The 19,194-nt window shown below is 29.0% G+C and overlaps 1 protein-coding gene across 1 annotated transcript in view; it reads left to right on the top strand.

The window, feature by feature from the left end:
* Positions 1-19,194, top strand: part of LOC107439966 (nuclear receptor dissatisfaction) — a 90,708-nt gene that overhangs the window by 30,440 nt on the left and 41,074 nt on the right. Inside the window, 1 exon segment of the mRNA XM_016052725.4 lies at positions 10,268-10,348. Coding sequence (XP_015908211.2) covers positions 10,268-10,348 — 81 coding nt within the window.

Raw genomic sequence — 19,194 nt, 5'->3', positions numbered from 1 at the left:
AAAATGTTATTTTCGAAAACAATTTTTTAAAAAAAAATCTTGTTTTTATTAATTATAGATAACATAAAACATAAAAATCGTGTTTTTATTAATCATAAGGAAATGTAGGCATCGTAAATATTCCAGCCATATTTTACTCAATAAAATAGAAGGGAGAGAAACCAGTAAGAAACGTTTGCGCTAAACGCAACAGCAACTTATTATTAAATAAACTTGCAATGTATAGGTTAAAAAATGCATCCACCATGTTAATATTTACTCTGTACTAATTTTACGAACGAAAGATATACATTCTTTCGAAATAATGTGTAACCCGCATCAACTCTTTCCCTATTAAATATCTTTTGCAAACACTAATGAATTACAAGGCTTTTGATTTGGCACCAAGTATGTATTATTTAAAACTTTCTACCCTAGTGAGCAAGCAATTTGCGAACCTACCCTCTTAACATTCGAAAAGATATTTTGAAAATCGTCTCATGAAAAGAGGGGGGAAGGTGGGAAATGAAAAAGGACAAAGGTACAAAACAAATAACTCTCGCTTAAAATTCGTCATTTGCAGAAACATCCAATAATTCTTTTCGTTCCCAATTTGTCTGTTTGTTCGAATGGAAAACGTCACAGCAGTTTGAGAGTAACTTTAAAAATCATTTCGTCGCCAAACTAAGAATCGTCTGAAAAGATTTTCATTTAAATAACCTAATTCTTGATGTAATAGCTTTTCCACATCGACACAAATTCTTTTCGAAAAAGGAATGAGTATTATTTTGGGAGGGGAAAACTTCGAATAATATATTTTTACAGATCGTCTGCAGCCGTTTCTTAATTGATCTTTCCACGCCAAAGCTATTACGTGAACCGTTTCTTAAACGACAAATGTTATCGTCTGCCCGTATGTTGAATAGAATTCTTTCGTTTCAGTTGTTGCCAGATGTTTTAAACAAATACTAGAAACTAGCGAACGTGAGGGGAAGAGATTAAAGGTTGGGTTGTTTCCAATTGTTAATCGGGATTAATTGTTATTTACTTACTGCTTTTCGAATACTGCGACGTAAATTATACGAATTTGCGTTAAAGAAATTACTTATAAATTGTTTTGTTGCAAGTATAATATAAACTAAAGAAGCTTGTTAAATAGTTAAAGCCCTACTTAATTCAATTTAACGTGGGTAAACTTATGCGTTTTGAGTGATAAGGGATAAATCTGTTTGATGACAATTATTTAAACTTTGTTTTTAATTTGTTTGTATCTTAAACTATATTCATCAGAAATGTAATTAAATTTAAATTTGTGCAAAATGAACTAATTACGACTATGTTAGGGTTAGGATTTAAAGCTTTCTGTTTACTTTTCTAATTGTATTAATTTTTACAAATAAAGAAATGTAATAAATCAGGATATTTGTGATTTAAAAAAAAAATTAAATAGGAACATTCGAGAATAATATACTTCTTTTTACATTTTGATAAAAAGTATATATTCAATTTGTAAGTACACAAATTGTTTGTGCTCGCAGCATTTAGAATTATTCTAATTAAGTCTTTAGCATTCATCTCTTTTTTTTTCTTCTTTTCCTTCCTTTTTGTAAATAAAACAATAAATAATGGATCATGTGCAAAAATATTAATATTTTCTTATTCTATTTTCTATATTCAGCTTATTGGGAGGAGATTGCTATATCACCTGAACGACCATGTCTCACTCTCTTCATTATAAAAAAATCTCTAAGGAAAATTATATAGATATATTTTAGAATCCTTATCAATTAAAGTAAAGAAAGAAAAAGCCCGCAAATTAGGAGACGCAAATTGATATTTGAGAAAGAAAAACTCGAAAACAATCTTGATCTTTGACGAATTACTATAGAGAAAAAAAAAGGACTGAAAGCCGCGGGTGATGAGGATTGAGTGGTCATGGGGTCAAAATTAATTTATGAAATCACTTAATATATGGATTCACTCGAAAATTCCCCGCTAACCTTAAAATATTTATTTGCATATTGACCTAAGCGGAAGTCGTAATTTCCAATGATATTTTGAATGCTAGTGCTATAACAATTACAATTAGTAAGGGCCCATATTCAAAAGGTCGTGAGTTCGATCCCCGCCGACTGACGACTCAGAGTGTAGTAAATGAGGACTAGTGCATGTTAAATCTGTAGAGTCATAAACTCCTCCATGTTTTCATAACAAGTCATACCTCTGGGGGGCAACTGAAATGGAGATTGATCGTTTTCTGGTTCAAGTCAAAATTACGATCTGTAGAAGAATGAATGGATGTTTGAATGGATCCCTATAAATGGATTTTGACGTGTGTGGGGCTGAAGTCATATTCTTGGCCATAGATGGCGGCACTGAAAAGAAAGAAATGCGCCCTCTGCCTTAAAATCGATTGTTAAACCAAGCAAGGTTACTGGCATTCGAAACAACAACAACACAACACCAGATAAGTAAATAAATAAATAAAAGTTTTGTATTTGCCATCTATTTTATTTAACTAATATTTATTAACTCTTTTTAATAGGTCTTATAAATTTGTTTTAATTTTTTATACATCGTGGTGGTCAAATCGCTGTAAATCAAATTTATCTTAATTGAAATAACTAAAAATAGCGCTTGCTACCACTTTAAATATTCTAGAAATTTTTTTTTTGCCGAAATGAGAGACGTTTCAATTTATATATTTATCAGGCTTTGACATTAACTGTTATTAAAATTTTTAAGATTACTTATTCAAAACTGTATTTTTAGATTAAAATTAATCACATTTTCATTTTACTTGCTTTTTTTTAATAAGCAACAACAGATTAAATAATAAGATTTAAATCGTATCCTGATTAGGCCCATGTCATGGAGTTTGTGTAGACAAAAACAACTTTAAAATAAGATTATATGAAACTATACATCCAAATTAGTTTGATTCTCATTCAAAATGATGATTGACTATACATCCAAATTAGTTATAATTTAATTATCATTCAAAGTTATGATAAACTATACATCCAAATTAGTTTAATAATCATTTAAAATGATGATAAACATTTAAATTTAACAAAAAAAATATGTGTTCAAAAATAATAATTAATAGTTTATTTATTTATTTATTTTTTTGTTGCAAATTTGCAAAAACTGACACTTTGACATTTTTTTTTGTCCTTTAAGAATACAAAAATTAAAAATTAAAGCAAAAACTTACTCACATTTTGAAAGTAAATGTAAAATCTTTCGAGAAATCTGAAAAAATTGCCAACTATGTTTCAAAACATATAAATTAGCGAGGGAGTACTATTGATATTTGTTTTTTACAATATTAACTTTCATTCTTTACTCTTAGAATTGTAAACTGGGCAACAACATTAAGCATTTTTTTTTTCAGAGGAAATTTTTGCGTAAAAAAAAACATGCTAATATGCATCGGAGGGGGAAGAAGTTTTCATTAAAAAAATAAAGCACGCTTTTCCATAATTAACATGGACGCCGCAAAAACTTATTTTTTTCTTCCATGGCGTTTTTAAATTGCTGTTATTTTGACTCTTAAAAGAACGTCGAGTCAGAACTTAAAAACCACTTGCTTTAGCTTTAGAACATAAAGAATGAGGGGAAAAAAACAAAAAAAAAACCCACTAATTTCGAGGTTATTGTTTGGGCGAGGAGAAAAAAAAAGTTTTAGTGATGTTTGCAGGGGGGGGGGGATGTAAACGCGAGAATTTTTACACATTAGTAATGATTTGTTCGTCTTTTAAAAGTGTTCTTATTTCTAGTAGAAATAACATTTGGAATAAGAGTTTTTTATTTCTTTTTTATACCGTGGTTACGACAATTGTTCAAAAAGTTCTAAAAGAAAAAAAAAATTGTATTGGCAGCGACATTTAATTGCAACTCGGATATTTTTTCGAAGTTATTAGTCATCACTTTTATAGATGCAAAATAAAATTAATTTATGATCATATTTTTTAATTAGCGAGTAATTAATGCAACATATTACGTTAATTAATCAAAAAAATAAACACTAATATTATGATCAGTGCTTTTCTATAACTTATCAATTCGACTCAAAAGAAAATAATATATTATTTTTAAACATATTTCTTAAGGCAATAACAAAGTTAGAAATGCTCTCATATTTTTAATAAAATATTGAAAAGTTGTAAATTTAAGTTTGAAACATTTAAAAATGTTAAAACCATGGCGGTAACAGTTAACAACTCAACTTCATGTATTAGGGTAGCGACATTTATTTCTAAAGTTACAAGAGGGGTGTCAATTAATTATTGTCGAAAATATATAACTATTGGCGTAGTGTTTGTAAAATGTTTAGTCTTGATTTTTTATGATACAAAATAAAATAAATTTGCAACTATCAACTAATTTGTTTTAATTTTTCCATAATTTCTTTTTAAATTCCTTATAAATTTTCAAAAATAAATTAAAACTTAACTCTAAAAAATTAAGTTTTAAATGAGTGTTACATTAATCATTAAAGACGTGCTTTACATTAATCATTAATGAGTGTTACATGCTCATTAAATGAGTGTTACACTGTAACAGAGTACTCGATTATTAGTTACTTGAGTTAGGACAGTTTTTTTTAACCAGTAAAGATTTTTGATACCTATTATGATGTTTATATCCAAATACTAAGTGAGAATTTGCTTAATATTTCTGTCATTTAGATGTAAGCAAAAAACTGATTCTAAAAGAAATAGCAGAAGTTAAAAAATTATTTTTTTCATTAACAATATATTGAATAAATTATGAAATAATAACATACTTATTAAAAAAAAAGTAATTTTTAATATAAGAAAAGCAAATATTTCTAAACTAAATTCTCAAATCTGAATTCCCAAATCTAAATACATTAACCAAATTCAGGAAACAAGAACTATATTTCTCTAATTAACATTCTCATTGTTATTATTATTATTATTATTTTGCTTATCATTTTCAAGATTTTTATTCTGGACGCAGTTCGAAATGCGTGTTTAAGAAAATGGACACAGCCTGAAATGTGTTTTTAAGAAAATGAACACTGCTCGAAATGTGTGTCCAATGCGTGTTTAAGAAAATAGATAGGGGAGAATGGTGTCAATTGTAACATTTTTTACTTAACCATTTTTAACTAACAAAAAATCCAATATATTATTAGTATTAATTGACAGACGAGTAAAGTAGACTATCCTCTACTAGAAAAAAATTAAATACCTGATTTTAAATATTATTATATTAGTTATCAACAATTTTTGACAGTCGTGCACTTGTTACAATTGTCCCCACTTACGGGGTCAATTGTAACAGTTCATAAATTCAACTAAAACGTAGTTAATTATACATATTATCATAGTTGTGATATATTTTTTTATTGATCAAAATAGTAGTGATATTTTAGGAGTAAAAATAATAATGAGCAGAGACCTAAAGGGTTAAACTTTTAACTTTAAGGGGTTAAAAATTTTAATTTATGCTGTGAAAGGTGACAAATAAAATAATGCACATGCAACGTAATATAAATGCTATAGGAAACTATTGGTGGTTCTTAAAGAGTTAAGTAATGGTTTGTAAACATAAAATTATTTATTTTCAGCTGTTACAATCGTCCCTTTACTTATAGTTACAATTGTCCCCAAGACGCCATTTCAGCTTCATTTGTTAAAAACAATGCTAGTTAATTAGCCAAACTAATGTTTTTTTAATTGAAATGTTAATTAAGGTGTCCACTTACATATTCAGTTACTAATTTTTATTTGTTTAAACAAAATTACTTTGATACAATAAAATATTCTAATACCAAAAAAAAAATACTTGCGTGACGTGAAAATATCTTTTGTGATGTAACTCTTTCAAAAGTACATAAAAATGGTTGCCATCAGGGGTGTACATGTAGATTTGTTAAATACACCTTGTGCACCACCTAGGAACCAAATCTAGAACCCGACACTCGAAATTTTTGCTCTGTTACAATCGTACCCTGTTACAATTGACCCCACTCTCCCCTACAGATCGAAATGCGTGTTTAAGAAAATGAACACAGCTTGAAATGCGTTTTTAAAAAAATGAACACAGCTCGAAATATGTGTCCAATGCGTATTTAAGAAAATAGATACATTTTCAATGCTCAACTTAAATTTAACAACTAATAGAGGAATTTCGCACTTACATTTACTCAGTTTTTCTAAACACTAAGCATAATCATTACGTGCAAAATCCCGGACTTCGAGGTCTTGTTGGCTGGGTATATTGCAGATGTAACTTTTCAGGCAACTCCTCAAATTCAGAACAACAAGTGATTACGTAGTTTTAAAAAATCTTAATTTGAACAACGACCTTTTAATATCATTATTTTAAATTTATAGGACGGTGGTAACCTTATAAAAAGAACTATTGTCTTTTAATACCTTTTCAAAAGCGACTCATTTGTGAAAATAAAATGAGTGGCTCAAGACGACATCACCTAAAGCATTTATTTCTATTTAGTAGAATTATAGAGACGTGTGAAAAATGTCATCAAATGCATTGTTCATTTTTCTAAATATGTATTTCGAGCTGTGCACAGAATAAAAACGAATGCATACGTTATGTATACACAAAGAACAAATTCAGATGTCACTTCAGAGACCTGCGATTTTAAATTTCACGCAAGAAACCTAATTTTAAAATGTTATTGATAATTTGATAAAAATATTTCATTCGTAATCTTCATATTCACCAGTTATGCGAGCTTGACACGTCGGATCAAATCTCAATTGGGGTGCATTTGATTTTTATACTTGTCGAGTAAAATAAAATAATTACCTTTGAATATCAAAACTCGAAATTTAAAATTCGATTGGAATTGGTGATATGTTTCCTCTTTTTTTTACCAACTAGCCTAAGACGGTGATTAGCCGGTCAACCTACATGTAATCACCGCTTTGCGCCGGTTTAGGCAAAAACGTGTTAGTTAGCATTACTGTATATAACGCTGATCACACCGGTAATTAGGTACAAATTAACTGAATGAATCTTTTTCTTCTTATTATTATCTCGTATAATTACCCCATAACGATAACGTGAACAAAATTTGAACACATGAACAAAACGTTTTGTTTAGCTCTGCTGTCGATTAGGCTAATTATACTACTATAATAACAAAATATCGAATAATAATGAATTTTGGTAGTCTGCTACTATAATAATGTTGATCATTCAGATAATATTGCATAACTATTAAAAAATAATTAAATATTACAAAAAGCGCAATAAATAATTTTTTGAATAGAGCTATAAGCTAGAGTAAACAACACTGGCATTTAAAATATTTGATAAAGCTGAATTGTCTGATTTAATTTAAAACAAGGGTTTCCGCTGAACTATGAGAAAATTCCATTTTTTAAAAAGATTCTGAATTAAAAAATTTAATTGAAAAATCGCAAATCGGACTTGGTCATTTGTTTATAATTTAACCCATTAGCTTGTTTTTTGAACCTACAACAGAAATGCACAATCTATGGTCCGCGAGCCGAAAGTGGCAATCAAAGCCTTTTTACTTGGCACCTGAATTATCTAAAATTTTCAGTTACTTGATTTAGATGTTTAATAATAATAAAAATATACTATGGAAAAAAGCTGAAGGAAATTTATCGTATAGATTCATTCGTTTTAATAGATGCATTAAAAAAAACTATTTTAATTTTCATTATTTTCCTTATAGCAAATAAAATAATTTTATTCTAAAATTCAATCAATTTTTATTTTATGTATTTAAGAAATATTGTTTAAAGTATATTATTTTAATAAATAAAATACATTATACTCATAATTTAACTAGTTACAAGAAATTTATGCAAATAGTAACGCTTCTTCAGAATCAGGTTCTTGATAATATAAAATTAAAGCATAACTTTTTTATTGGATGACCTGCAATCTACCATGAAACTACTAGCGTCCTAAACAACATATTCAAAATAGGTGTTTAAGCAAAAAGTTAAGCGATTAAATCTCAAGCGTTTAATAATTTGCATAAAAGCCTAAACGCTGTTCTCCTCTGGCAACCGAAACGATTTTCTCCCAAATAAACTTTTTGTACGCAATCTTCATCAAAAATAATGAAATGCCCGCAATGTTATGAAAATTACGTTCTCTTCCAAAGATAAATGAACTGTTTTAAAAATAACGGAAGGAACTATCCGTCCTGGAAATATTATTAAAAATTATTCGTATTGTTAATAACACAGTTTACTTTATAATTATGTGCTCCAGTTAGATCATTCCATGAATGTAAGCTCAGCATGTTGTTATCATTATTTATGACTTTTTTCTCCTCGTTCAAGTAGTTGCCGTTCTTTATTTGATTATTTCAGTGCGCCAAATTGCGCCATAAATTAAACCATCCCATCATGACTTTGGCGCAAGAAGTCTTCGAAGCTAAGACTAAGAAGTATATATATTACCAGGATCTTTATTCTTGTTTTTTGGGATGCATTCTGGAAAATTAGATACGATGAGGAGCATAATTAAGAACGAATTATTTTTTCTTTCATCTTTCGCAGGAACAGGAGTTATTTTTGGACTTTTCACCATTTTCTTAATCTAAAACGAAAGGTTGGATTTGAGTAAAAGTATTCATATTCTTCATTGAAAAATGCACTTTGTTTTTGAATAGGTGTATTTATTTTCGAATAAAATTAGTTTTTAAGAATTGCAAATTTATAGATAGTTAAAAATATTATCGATAATTAATATGGAGCGTAACAATACATTTGAATTAATGTTTTCATATACGTCCATTCAAAAAGGTATTTTCTTTTTGGATTGCTAGGTTTATTTTTGGGTTCAATTTTTTTTAAGAATTTAAAAATGACAAAATTAAAGACAGTTAATGTAAAACTTAAAGTTGGTACATTTGAGTTAAAGTTATATATGTCCATTGAAAAATGCATTTTATTTTTTATTGCTATATTTATTTTTAGAGTTTGTTATTTTTCAAAAATTTACAAAATTTTGCAGTTTGTCGGTAATTGTCTAAAATGGCAAAATTATGGAAAGATAATATAAAATGTAAAGTTAAGTACATTTGAGTGAAATTGTTCGTAAATGTCCATTAAATTGCATTTTATTTCTGAACTGCTATATTCATTTTACAAAAAATTATTTTTTAAGAATTTAAATGTCTCACAATTTTAATATAGAACTTAATTATAGTTAATATAGAATTTAAAGTTAGATGCATTGAGTTAAAGTATTCATAGAAAAATAAATTGAAATGAATGCTCATTGAGAAATGAAATTTGTTTTTGAATTGCCATATTTATTTTGGATGCATTATTTTTAAAGAATTTAAAAATGGCAAAATTATCTATAGTTATAAACAAAATTATAGAATACTTCTTTGGAACTTGAAAGAATTTTAAAGTGCAAAATTTTATTAAAAATATAAAATTATAGTACAGACATAAAAATAAAAGCTTAATTGCGAGATGGGAATGAGTTACAAAAATGTAAATTATAAAAAAATAAATAAATTTTTTTTAAATAATACAGAAAACTGGGGAAATGAAATGAATTATATATTTAAAAAAGAAAGGTTTATCATTTTCTCGTAATATATCTTACTATCTACTATCTTACTTTCTCGTAATCTATCTTATTAACTATATACTAATAGCATTTTATCAGGGTTGCCACGGGCAACTAAAAATTCAAAAAGTACTGACTAATAAAATTTGAAATTTTAATAAAACAAATTAAAATTAGCAAATTCTTATGGCATATTTTTTTCAGATTCAGAATGCAAAAAATTTTATATGAATAATTGTATATGAATGTAAGTCATAGAGGTAGATACGATTGAATAATTAAAGATATAGCAAATAATTAAAAGGGAATTGAGTTTCTACCACTTTTTACATAAATAGTCTCCTGTGGTATTCCTGTTTGTTGGATCATATATTTGCATTTACAGTGACTGCTGCGTCCTGTTAAAATAAAAAGTAAAAGTTGTAGGGAAAATTATGATGCATGTATTTTATGAACTTTTTTCACTTATTTAAACTAAAATATGTTAAACCACGATATGGTAATATTTTAAGTGATCATATGCAGTTCTAAAATTGTTAATGGTATTCTTTTCAAGATAAAGTGAAGTCTGAAACCTATATTTTAACATAAATTGGCTACTACTTATCACTTATTGTTGGGACGCAGCGATCACTGTATCTAATTTATGATATTTGAGGGTAAATTTTTTATCTAAGATGTTTTCTTCTTTTTCTTTCTAATTGTTTTCGACTAGAGGATCGACTCCTTGACATCCCCTGCAGAGTTTGTGGTGACAGAAGCTCAGGAAAACATTACGGAATCTACAGTTGCGACGGTATGTAAACATCTAGTTAATTCACCTGCTTTCTATTATATACATGCAAAAAAAGGGATTCTTTTATTTTACAAATGATTTGAAAGTATGCATCTATATAAAAAATTTATGACATAAATGGTGTGTCCAATGGAAGAAAATATATCGCTAATTTTAAGCAAACTTAAAAATAACATTTAAACTACGTTGGCTAACGTGATCTTTGCATTGCATCCAATCATGAATCTTCTTTTAATGAACAACCGCAAGTGGGTTTGCAACGGACCTTGTATGGAACTAAAGAGTTGCATATAATTTCTATTTCAATGTTAAAGCCTGCACTGTAAAAAATCGATGCTCAAATGTCAGGAAAATTTCTTCGTTTTTGACAAAACCGTGTCCAGGCACATGCTCCTAGCGAATTTTTCGTCAAATTGACGCAATAGCTATCGCCACTTCGGCAAGGAAATGAATTTCGTGAAAATTAAAGAAATATTTTGCAATTCCATTTCTTACCTTAAAAAAAAAAAAAAAAAACTTGTAGTGCCTGAAGAAGAATAGATTAAACCCACTCAATCTCACGATCTTCCTGATTCGAGGCCGACTCCTTGACCACCATGCCATGTTACTTTATTTTCGATCGTCTAGTTTTCCTTCTAGTTAACAATCTTTTACAGTACACAACGGTAAGGTAATCTTTTGAACAAATCTCTGTCATATATTTACGAGTTAATCTTCGCAAATCCCCTGATTTCCTGACGTAATTTTTATCAAAACTAACCGAAATGCAGCTCAAGGATTGCTATACCGTCAAAAGTGAAAGTTTTATTTCTGAGAGTGGGTAAAGGGGTCCACGCATTCTTTTAAAGCTTGAAAAAATGGCAACAATTTTCTAAACAAATGAGTACGTCCTGCTGCGGTAGTAAGTTTTTACGATTAATCCACGATTTTTTTTAAGGCATAGAGAAAAGAAATTACAAAATAATTATGTATATTTATATTATTGGTTTAACGTAACATCCATTCACTCAGATCTATTATGATTGAATAAAACTCTTAAATGTAGAAATACAGAAATAGTAGAAAATTTTAAAATAAGTCGAAACATTATTTTTAATTTATTAATTAAATAAGGAAAGCTAGTTTCACTACTATACTTATAATAAATTCTACACGCATTCTAGCTTTTCACTAAAAAGTGCGAAAAAATGTTTGATTATATTTTAAAATACAATGCATTGTTTCATTTCCATCACAAACGTTTTATATATTAGAATATTTATCTTTCTCACAACTAAAGGATTTAATTTAATCCTTTGTAGTTCGATTCGAAAACTCTTGGTTTTTCCAATATAATTAGTTACTTTTGTTGGTTAAAATATTATTGCATATAAATTCATTTCTTTCTTCATTAATCGAAGAAAATATGAACAACCACGAGCGTAAAATTATTGTACAGCAGTATCTGAGAATTTATGGCCAGAAAATTTAAATATTTCGGCTATCTTTTTTGATGAAAAGAATTCCAATTTCCCATTATCTAAACGTGGCAACTTCTTGCAAACGATTTTTCTACTACTCAGCCAAAAAATCAGTTTTGTAAGCTAGAAAAGAGCCTCTAATCAAAAATGATATTCAAACTACGTTAGCTCACGTGACCTTCGCATTCCATCCAATCATGAGTCTTCTTTTGATAAATAACTGCGAATGGGTGGCAATTTTTCATCGAAGTTAAGAGCAGCCGGCAGAGAGGGAAAATTTTCTATCTTGCGAGTATTATTACTGAAAACGCTTTTTGGCGCCTAGACGTTTCAACCAACCAATCATAAGGAGATAATGCAAGGTTGAAAAGAAGAGGGGAGGGTATGAATACCCACAACTTAAAGGGGTGAGAAGGGGTAGCGAAGAATTATTCAGATTAATTTTTCCCTGGTACCTCTTTTCATGTGATGGTAATTAGAAATTCAGATGCTGGGAAGTTGTTTCCTTTCAAAGACCGAAGAGGGACAAATAGGGATTTTTGAAGAAATGAAATATGTTATTTCCTGATATCGATTAGGGATATTTTTGCAAATGGTATTTCTCATTATTTCGTTTAAAAACCGAAAGTGTCATATAGAACATTTAAATGTTAAATAATTGTGACTTTAAGAATATTAATTGAGCGTGTTAATTTAAGAAATGTTCTATATTATAACAAATATACATTTAAAAAATGTTATTTTTGTTTTTGTCAAAAATGTTTTTTTTTAATTATTTATATTTATTATCCTTACATAACTTCCATATTTACTGCTAGTTGGGGGAAATATAAACTAAAATCGTCAGAACTTAAATACTTTGAGCAACGTCCTCCTGAAACCCGCGAACTTTAAATAATGGCATACAATGCAATTTCTGCCAAGAAATGTGCAGCTTAGAATAAAATGAACTATTTAATGTGATTAAATATTTATTTAAATTCATTTAATTAAACTTAATTAACTTCTTTTAATTATTACAAAAATAAAGATACAGTTTATTTTTAGCATTTTTTATATATTATAGGTCAGGTATGGCGAACCTATGGCACACTATCATTCATTAACAGTGAAAAAACATATCGAAAATTTAAAAGCAAAAATCATCTCAAATAGTACTAATATGAGGCGTGGTGAATCTGAGGATAAAGCGCTAGACCCCCCCCCCAATGAAGTGACCATTATTCTACCAATAGAGTTGATAAAAATTTATAGTTGATTTTAGGTTTTCTTTCACTGATTTAAAATATTTCTGAAATTCCAATTTTCATTATATTTCCGATAAAATTCGACAGAAAAAAAAAACGATTTTAGATAAAATTAAACATTTTCAAATTGTAAGCAGCTGTGCATCGAATGAATAAATGTTTTAGTAAAACTAAATATTAAATATTTTATTTTATAACCGTCGTTGAACAGCCAACCCAATTTCATGGGTTTACGACTACTTACGTTCAACTCCGTAGCCTTGTAATTTTGAACCAATCCAGAAGACAAGGAAACTCCTGGATCAGTACCCCCAGAGGTATTGATTTGTTGTGGGAACATAGAGGACTTTGAGACTCGACAGATTTAACGTGCATTACGGGGAGTCTTCGGCCGGCGAGGATCGAACCCACGACCTCTTGACTATGGGCCTAGCGCCCTACCGGCCAGGCTATCCCGGCCAAAATATTAAATATTGAAGTTATTGAGAGATTTTGCATGATTTTTCATACATTGTTCAGGCTGCTAATCCATACATAACATTTAAATCCAGGTGTCGCAGTTTCTTATTAAAAATAAAATAATGGTTGACGGATAAGACATTTTTGCCTATTTTTTGAGTCCCGCAGTGGACTGATCGTTAAGACACGGTTCCCAGCAGATCACGTATCACTGGCTGCGATCAGTGTGCGGGTAGGAGACCACTTGCATCCGTCTGCTTGAGGACCGAGAGTGTGCTGTATTGGTCCTTGTTAAACTGTTCTACCGTAAAGTGCACGACTTCGCGTGCAGGTCGTCGGGCTAGTGAAGCGGGGGTGACCTCCCCTCCGCAGAGGATCAAATTGTGATGGCATTTCTTCGGATCATCCTCAGGGTTGCTTTTCAGACCGTCGCCAATAGCCCATTGTGCAGCTCTAGTGCGGCCCAAATGAACTACAGCAACAAAAACTATTTTTGATGAAACAAAACGAGATGTTTTAACTAGAACGGCATAATAACAATTTAAGTAGCAATATTCAGTTACAAGACTTATCACTGTGTTATTGGGGTCATCTTGTCCGAGCGGTATCACCGGCCAAACGCCGTGCAAAAGATTGGAAGTAGTGGGTTCGAATCCAGTTCTACCCAAGTTGTATGTTCGTGATGTCCTTCTCTATATTGTGCTGTCGGTCCTTCTATGTGCAATGGCTTATAAGCCCTAATTGAGCAGACAAGCATACAAATGTACGTTGTAACAATAAATAAACAAAATCACGATATTTTTTTTAATGAATTCTGAAAGCTAAAGATTTTGCGAGCTTTAAATCAAATTAAAAACTTTTGTTTGTTAGTTTAAAATAAATTGCCTACCTCTTTCGAATTTTTGTAAGAACACTGCGACTGTTGTTAATTTGCTGCCTGGCAAAATGATTTGAACCAAAAGTAAGCCTTAGAACACTGAAAACTTTCCTAAAAACACTGAAATTCAAATGGTGAGCTTTATCCTTCTGATTTTAAGAATTAGGTTAAAAATCACAAAATTAAAAAGATAAAAACCTATTTCATATTTAGAATGTTACATTATTGGTAAAGATTAGAGGTTTCAGTGCAAAACCAGAAACAAGAGGTCTTAAAGTATCCTCTGTTTTATATCCTGAAATATACTTCAATAAAATTATTACTCTTTCGCTTTACGGACGGCCTTTTATAGCACTAAGTTTTGAAAAGCAGTTAAACTACTTGTTTCAGAAGAGAGATTTTTAACGAATTAAACTCACGCTGTTCTCTTTCCTTCAGGAAGAAGGGAAGGGAATACCGCTTAATAATTTTATTTAAAATTTGACTCAATTAAGGATCACGCGTTATGATGCCTGGGCACTTATTTGCAAAGCACACACACGGCAAAATCTTTTGAAAGACCCCGTCTCATTTAGTTAGGGGAGGGGGAGAAGTACGAATAGCGTGCCACATTGTGGAAAAGCAGACGATTGTTAGTGGAAATTTACTTTAATTGCATCCGAAAGGGGGAATGATTCCGGGGCATGAATGCCTGGTTTATGATACTCACCCCCTACGGCACGTGCCCGGGTATTTAAATACTTTATTCCTTCTTACAAACTTCACTTTACCCTGTGCATATGACTAAAAGAGTGAAGGAAGATTTGTTGCAACTTGTTCCATTTCTCCGCGTGTATGAGTTTGATCCTTAATTTACGTGCCTAATTTACTTTTCGAAATGGGAAATGTTAGAGAAAAATTTGTTCGCTTTCGAATCTCGCAATTCTAAAATGAATTGGAATCGGTTACGGAAAATGGAATCACGCGCTAAAAACTTGTTAGCTTTTTGTTGAACAGAAAAATAATTACTCGTTATAGCAGCAAGAAATTATTTTTAATTTCACGCACCTCTTGCTGAAATAGTTGTTAGAACCCTTTTACTGATATTGAGAAAAATAAAATGATTAGCAAGAAATAATTTTTAATTTCACGTATTTCTCACTAGAATATAGTTGTAAAAGTCACTTTACTGATATTGAAAGAATAAAATGAATAATAAGAAATTATTTTTAATTCTACGTATTTCTTACTTAAATGGTTGTTAGAATCTCTTCACTGATAATGAGAGAATAAAATGAGTAACAAGAAATTATTTTTAATTCTACGTATTTTTCACTAGAATAGTTGTTAGAATCTCTTTACTGATATTGAGAAAGTAAAATAAATAACACAAAATTATTTTTAATTCCACACCACGTATTTCTCACTAGAATAATTGTATAATAATCTCTTTACTGATATTGAGAGACTGAAATGAATAACAAAAAATTAATTTTAGTTCCACGAATTTCTCACTAGAATAGTTGTTAGAATCTCTTTACTGATATTGAGAGAATGAAATGAATAACAAGAAATTAATTTAAGTTCCACGTATTTCTCACTAGAATAATTGTTAGAATATCTTTACTGATATTGAAAGAATAAAATGAATAACAAGAAATTAATTTTAGTTCCACTTATTTCTCACTAGAATAATTGTTAGAATATCTTTACTGATATTGAGAAAATGAAATAAATAACACGAAATTATTTTTAATCCCACGTATTTCTCACTAGAATAATTGTTAAAGTCACTTTACTGATTTTGAGAGAATAAAATGAATAACAAGAAATTAATTTTAGTTTCACATATTTCTCACTAGAATAGTTGTTAGAATCTCGTTACTGATATTGAGAGAATAAAATAAATAACAAGAAATTATTTTTAATTCCACGAATTTCTCACTAGAATAGTTGTTAGAATCTCTTTACTGATATTGAGAAAATAAAATAAATAACACAAAATTATTTTTAATTCCACACCACGTATTTCTCACTAGAATAATTGTATAATAATCTCTTTACTGATATTGAGAGACTGAAATGAATAACAAAAAATTAATTTTAGTTCCACGTATTTCTCACTAGAATAGTTGTTAGAATCTCTTTACTGATATTGAGAGAATGAAATGAATAACAAGAAATTAATTTAAGTTCCACGTATTTCTCACTAGAATAATTGTTAGAATATCTTTACTGATATTGAGAGAATAAAATGAATAACAAGAAATTAATTTTAGTTCCACTTATTTCTCACTAGAATAATTGTTAGAATATCTTTACTGATATTGAGAGAATGAAATAAATAACACGAAATTATTTTTAATCCCACGTATTTCTCACTAGAATAATTGTTAAAGTCACTTTACTGATTTTGAGAGAATAAAATGAATAACAAGAAATTAATTTTAGTTTCACATATTTCTCACTAGAATAGTTGTTAGAATCTCGTTACTGATATTGAGAGAATAAAATAAATAACAAGAAATTATTTTTAATTCCACGTATTTCTCACTAGAATAGTTGTTAGAATCTCTTTACTGATATTGAGAAAATAAAATAAATAACACAAAATTATTTTTAATTCCACACCACGTATTTCTCACTAGAATAATTGTATAATAATCTCTTTACTGATATTGAGAGACTGAAATGAATAACAAAAAATTAATTTTAGTTCCACGTATTTCTCACTAGAATAGTTGTTAGAATCTCTTTACTGATATTGAGAGAATGAAATGAATAACAAGAAATTAATTTAAGTTCCACGTATTTCTCACTAGAATAATTGTTAGAATATCTTTACTGATATTGAGAGAATAAAATGAATAACAAGAAATTAATTTTAGTTCCACTTATTTCTCACTAGAATAATTGTTAGAATATCTTTACTGATATTGAGAGAATGAAATAAATAACACGAAATTATTTTTAATCCCACGTATTTCTCACTAGAATAATTGTTAAAGTCACTTTACTGATTTTGAGAGAATAAAATGAATAACAAGAAATTAATTTTAGTTTCACATATTTCTCACTAGAATAGTTGTTAGAATCTCGTTACTGATATTGAGAGAATAAAATAAATAACAAGAAATTATTTTTAATTCCACGTATTTCTCACTAGAATAGTTGTTAGAATCTCTTTACTGATATTGAGAAAATAAAATAAATAACACAAAATTATTTTTAATTCCACACCACGTATTTCTCACTAGAATAATTGTATAATAATCTCTTTACTGATATTGAGAGACTGAAATGAATAACAAAAAATTAATTTTAGTTCCACGTATTTCTCACTAGAATAGTTGTTAGAATCTCTTTACTGATATTGAGAGAATGAAATGAATAACAAGAAATTAATTTAAGTTCCACGTATTTCTCACTAGAATAATTGTTAGAATATCTTTACTGATATTGAGAGAATAAAATGAATAACAAGAAATTAATTTTAGTTCCACTTATTTCTCACTAGAATAATTGTTAGAATATCTTTACTGATATTGAGAGAATGAAATAAATAACACGAAATTATTTTTAATCCCACGTATTTCTCACTAGAATAATTGTTAAAGTCACTTTACTGATTTTGAGAGAATAAAATGAATAACAAGAAATTAATTTTAGTTTCACATATTTCTCACTAGAATAGTTGTTAGAATCTCGTTACTGATATTGAGAGAATAAAATAAATAACAAGAAATTATTTTTAATTCCACGTATTTCTCACTAGAATAGTTGTTAGAATCTCTTCACTGATATTGAAAGAATGAAATGCACAGTTTGGAGTTAAAGCTTTCGAAAAGTACATTTAAAGTAGATTTTTTTTATTTCGTGATACTTTAATCAGGATTGATCTTGATTACATCTAAACATTGCATAAAATCATATTGTTTTTTAGAGTGTTTATTAGATGGAAGAACACAAAACCTTTCAGAGCAGCAGTTTTCGTATGATACTTCACTTTAATATTTATTATACATTAATGATATTTAACCGTTGGATAAAGGATAAGATATTTAAATTTATAAAGCACCAGGCACTATCATATAAACTTTGTACTCTCATCACAAAATTTTTTATGAGACAAAAATAGAAGTTTTAACTTGATACTTAACATATATATTTATTATACACTAGAGATATTCAACCATTACATAAAAGTTAAGGCATTAAAAAAAATATTGGACACCTAACCCTCAAAATTATTCCGATTGTTGTTGTTTCTGATTATTGATGACGCATGACCATGCCGAGCTCGCCAGTCATAAGTCATGCAAATCAAGCCAGAAATGAGTGTCTTTCGTTTGACAAGAGAGCACCGCAAGGGTGAAAGGGCAACTCACCTCATCAAACTGAAGTTTTTAGAATTTTGGTAAAGTTTGTCACCATTTTAATACCCTCACCTAGAAATAACTGGAATAAACCGGATTTTATATGAACTCTTGAATCATGTGGTGTGAATCATCAAATCTTGAATGTTGTGGTGTGAAAAATAACTCTAAAAATCAAATTTATCAAACGAAGAATCAGATATTTAAAAATAAAGTATGCTATCAATAAAAGAAATTTACTCACAAAACGTAGACAGTTGGTCGCCCCATTTTTATGTGCGTCTTTAATTTTTTTTTTTAAAGTTGTGGTTGACAAAATAATTGAAATCGAAAGGTGAGCCACAAGTTTTCATACCACCTTTAATATCTGAGTAAAAATCTTAAACTAAAAACCGGGAAGTTGGTAAGTATGACAATATCTAATAAAATGTTTTAAGACCCACCAAAT

Source organism: Parasteatoda tepidariorum, chromosome 5, assembly GCF_982258835.1.
Source record: "Parasteatoda tepidariorum strain Cologne lab strain chromosome 5, Ptep-v5.0, whole genome shotgun sequence".
In the NCBI taxonomy this organism is placed as follows: domain Eukaryota; kingdom Metazoa; phylum Arthropoda; class Arachnida; order Araneae; family Theridiidae; genus Parasteatoda; species Parasteatoda tepidariorum.
This window is presented reverse-complemented; position numbering and strand designations above follow the sequence as displayed.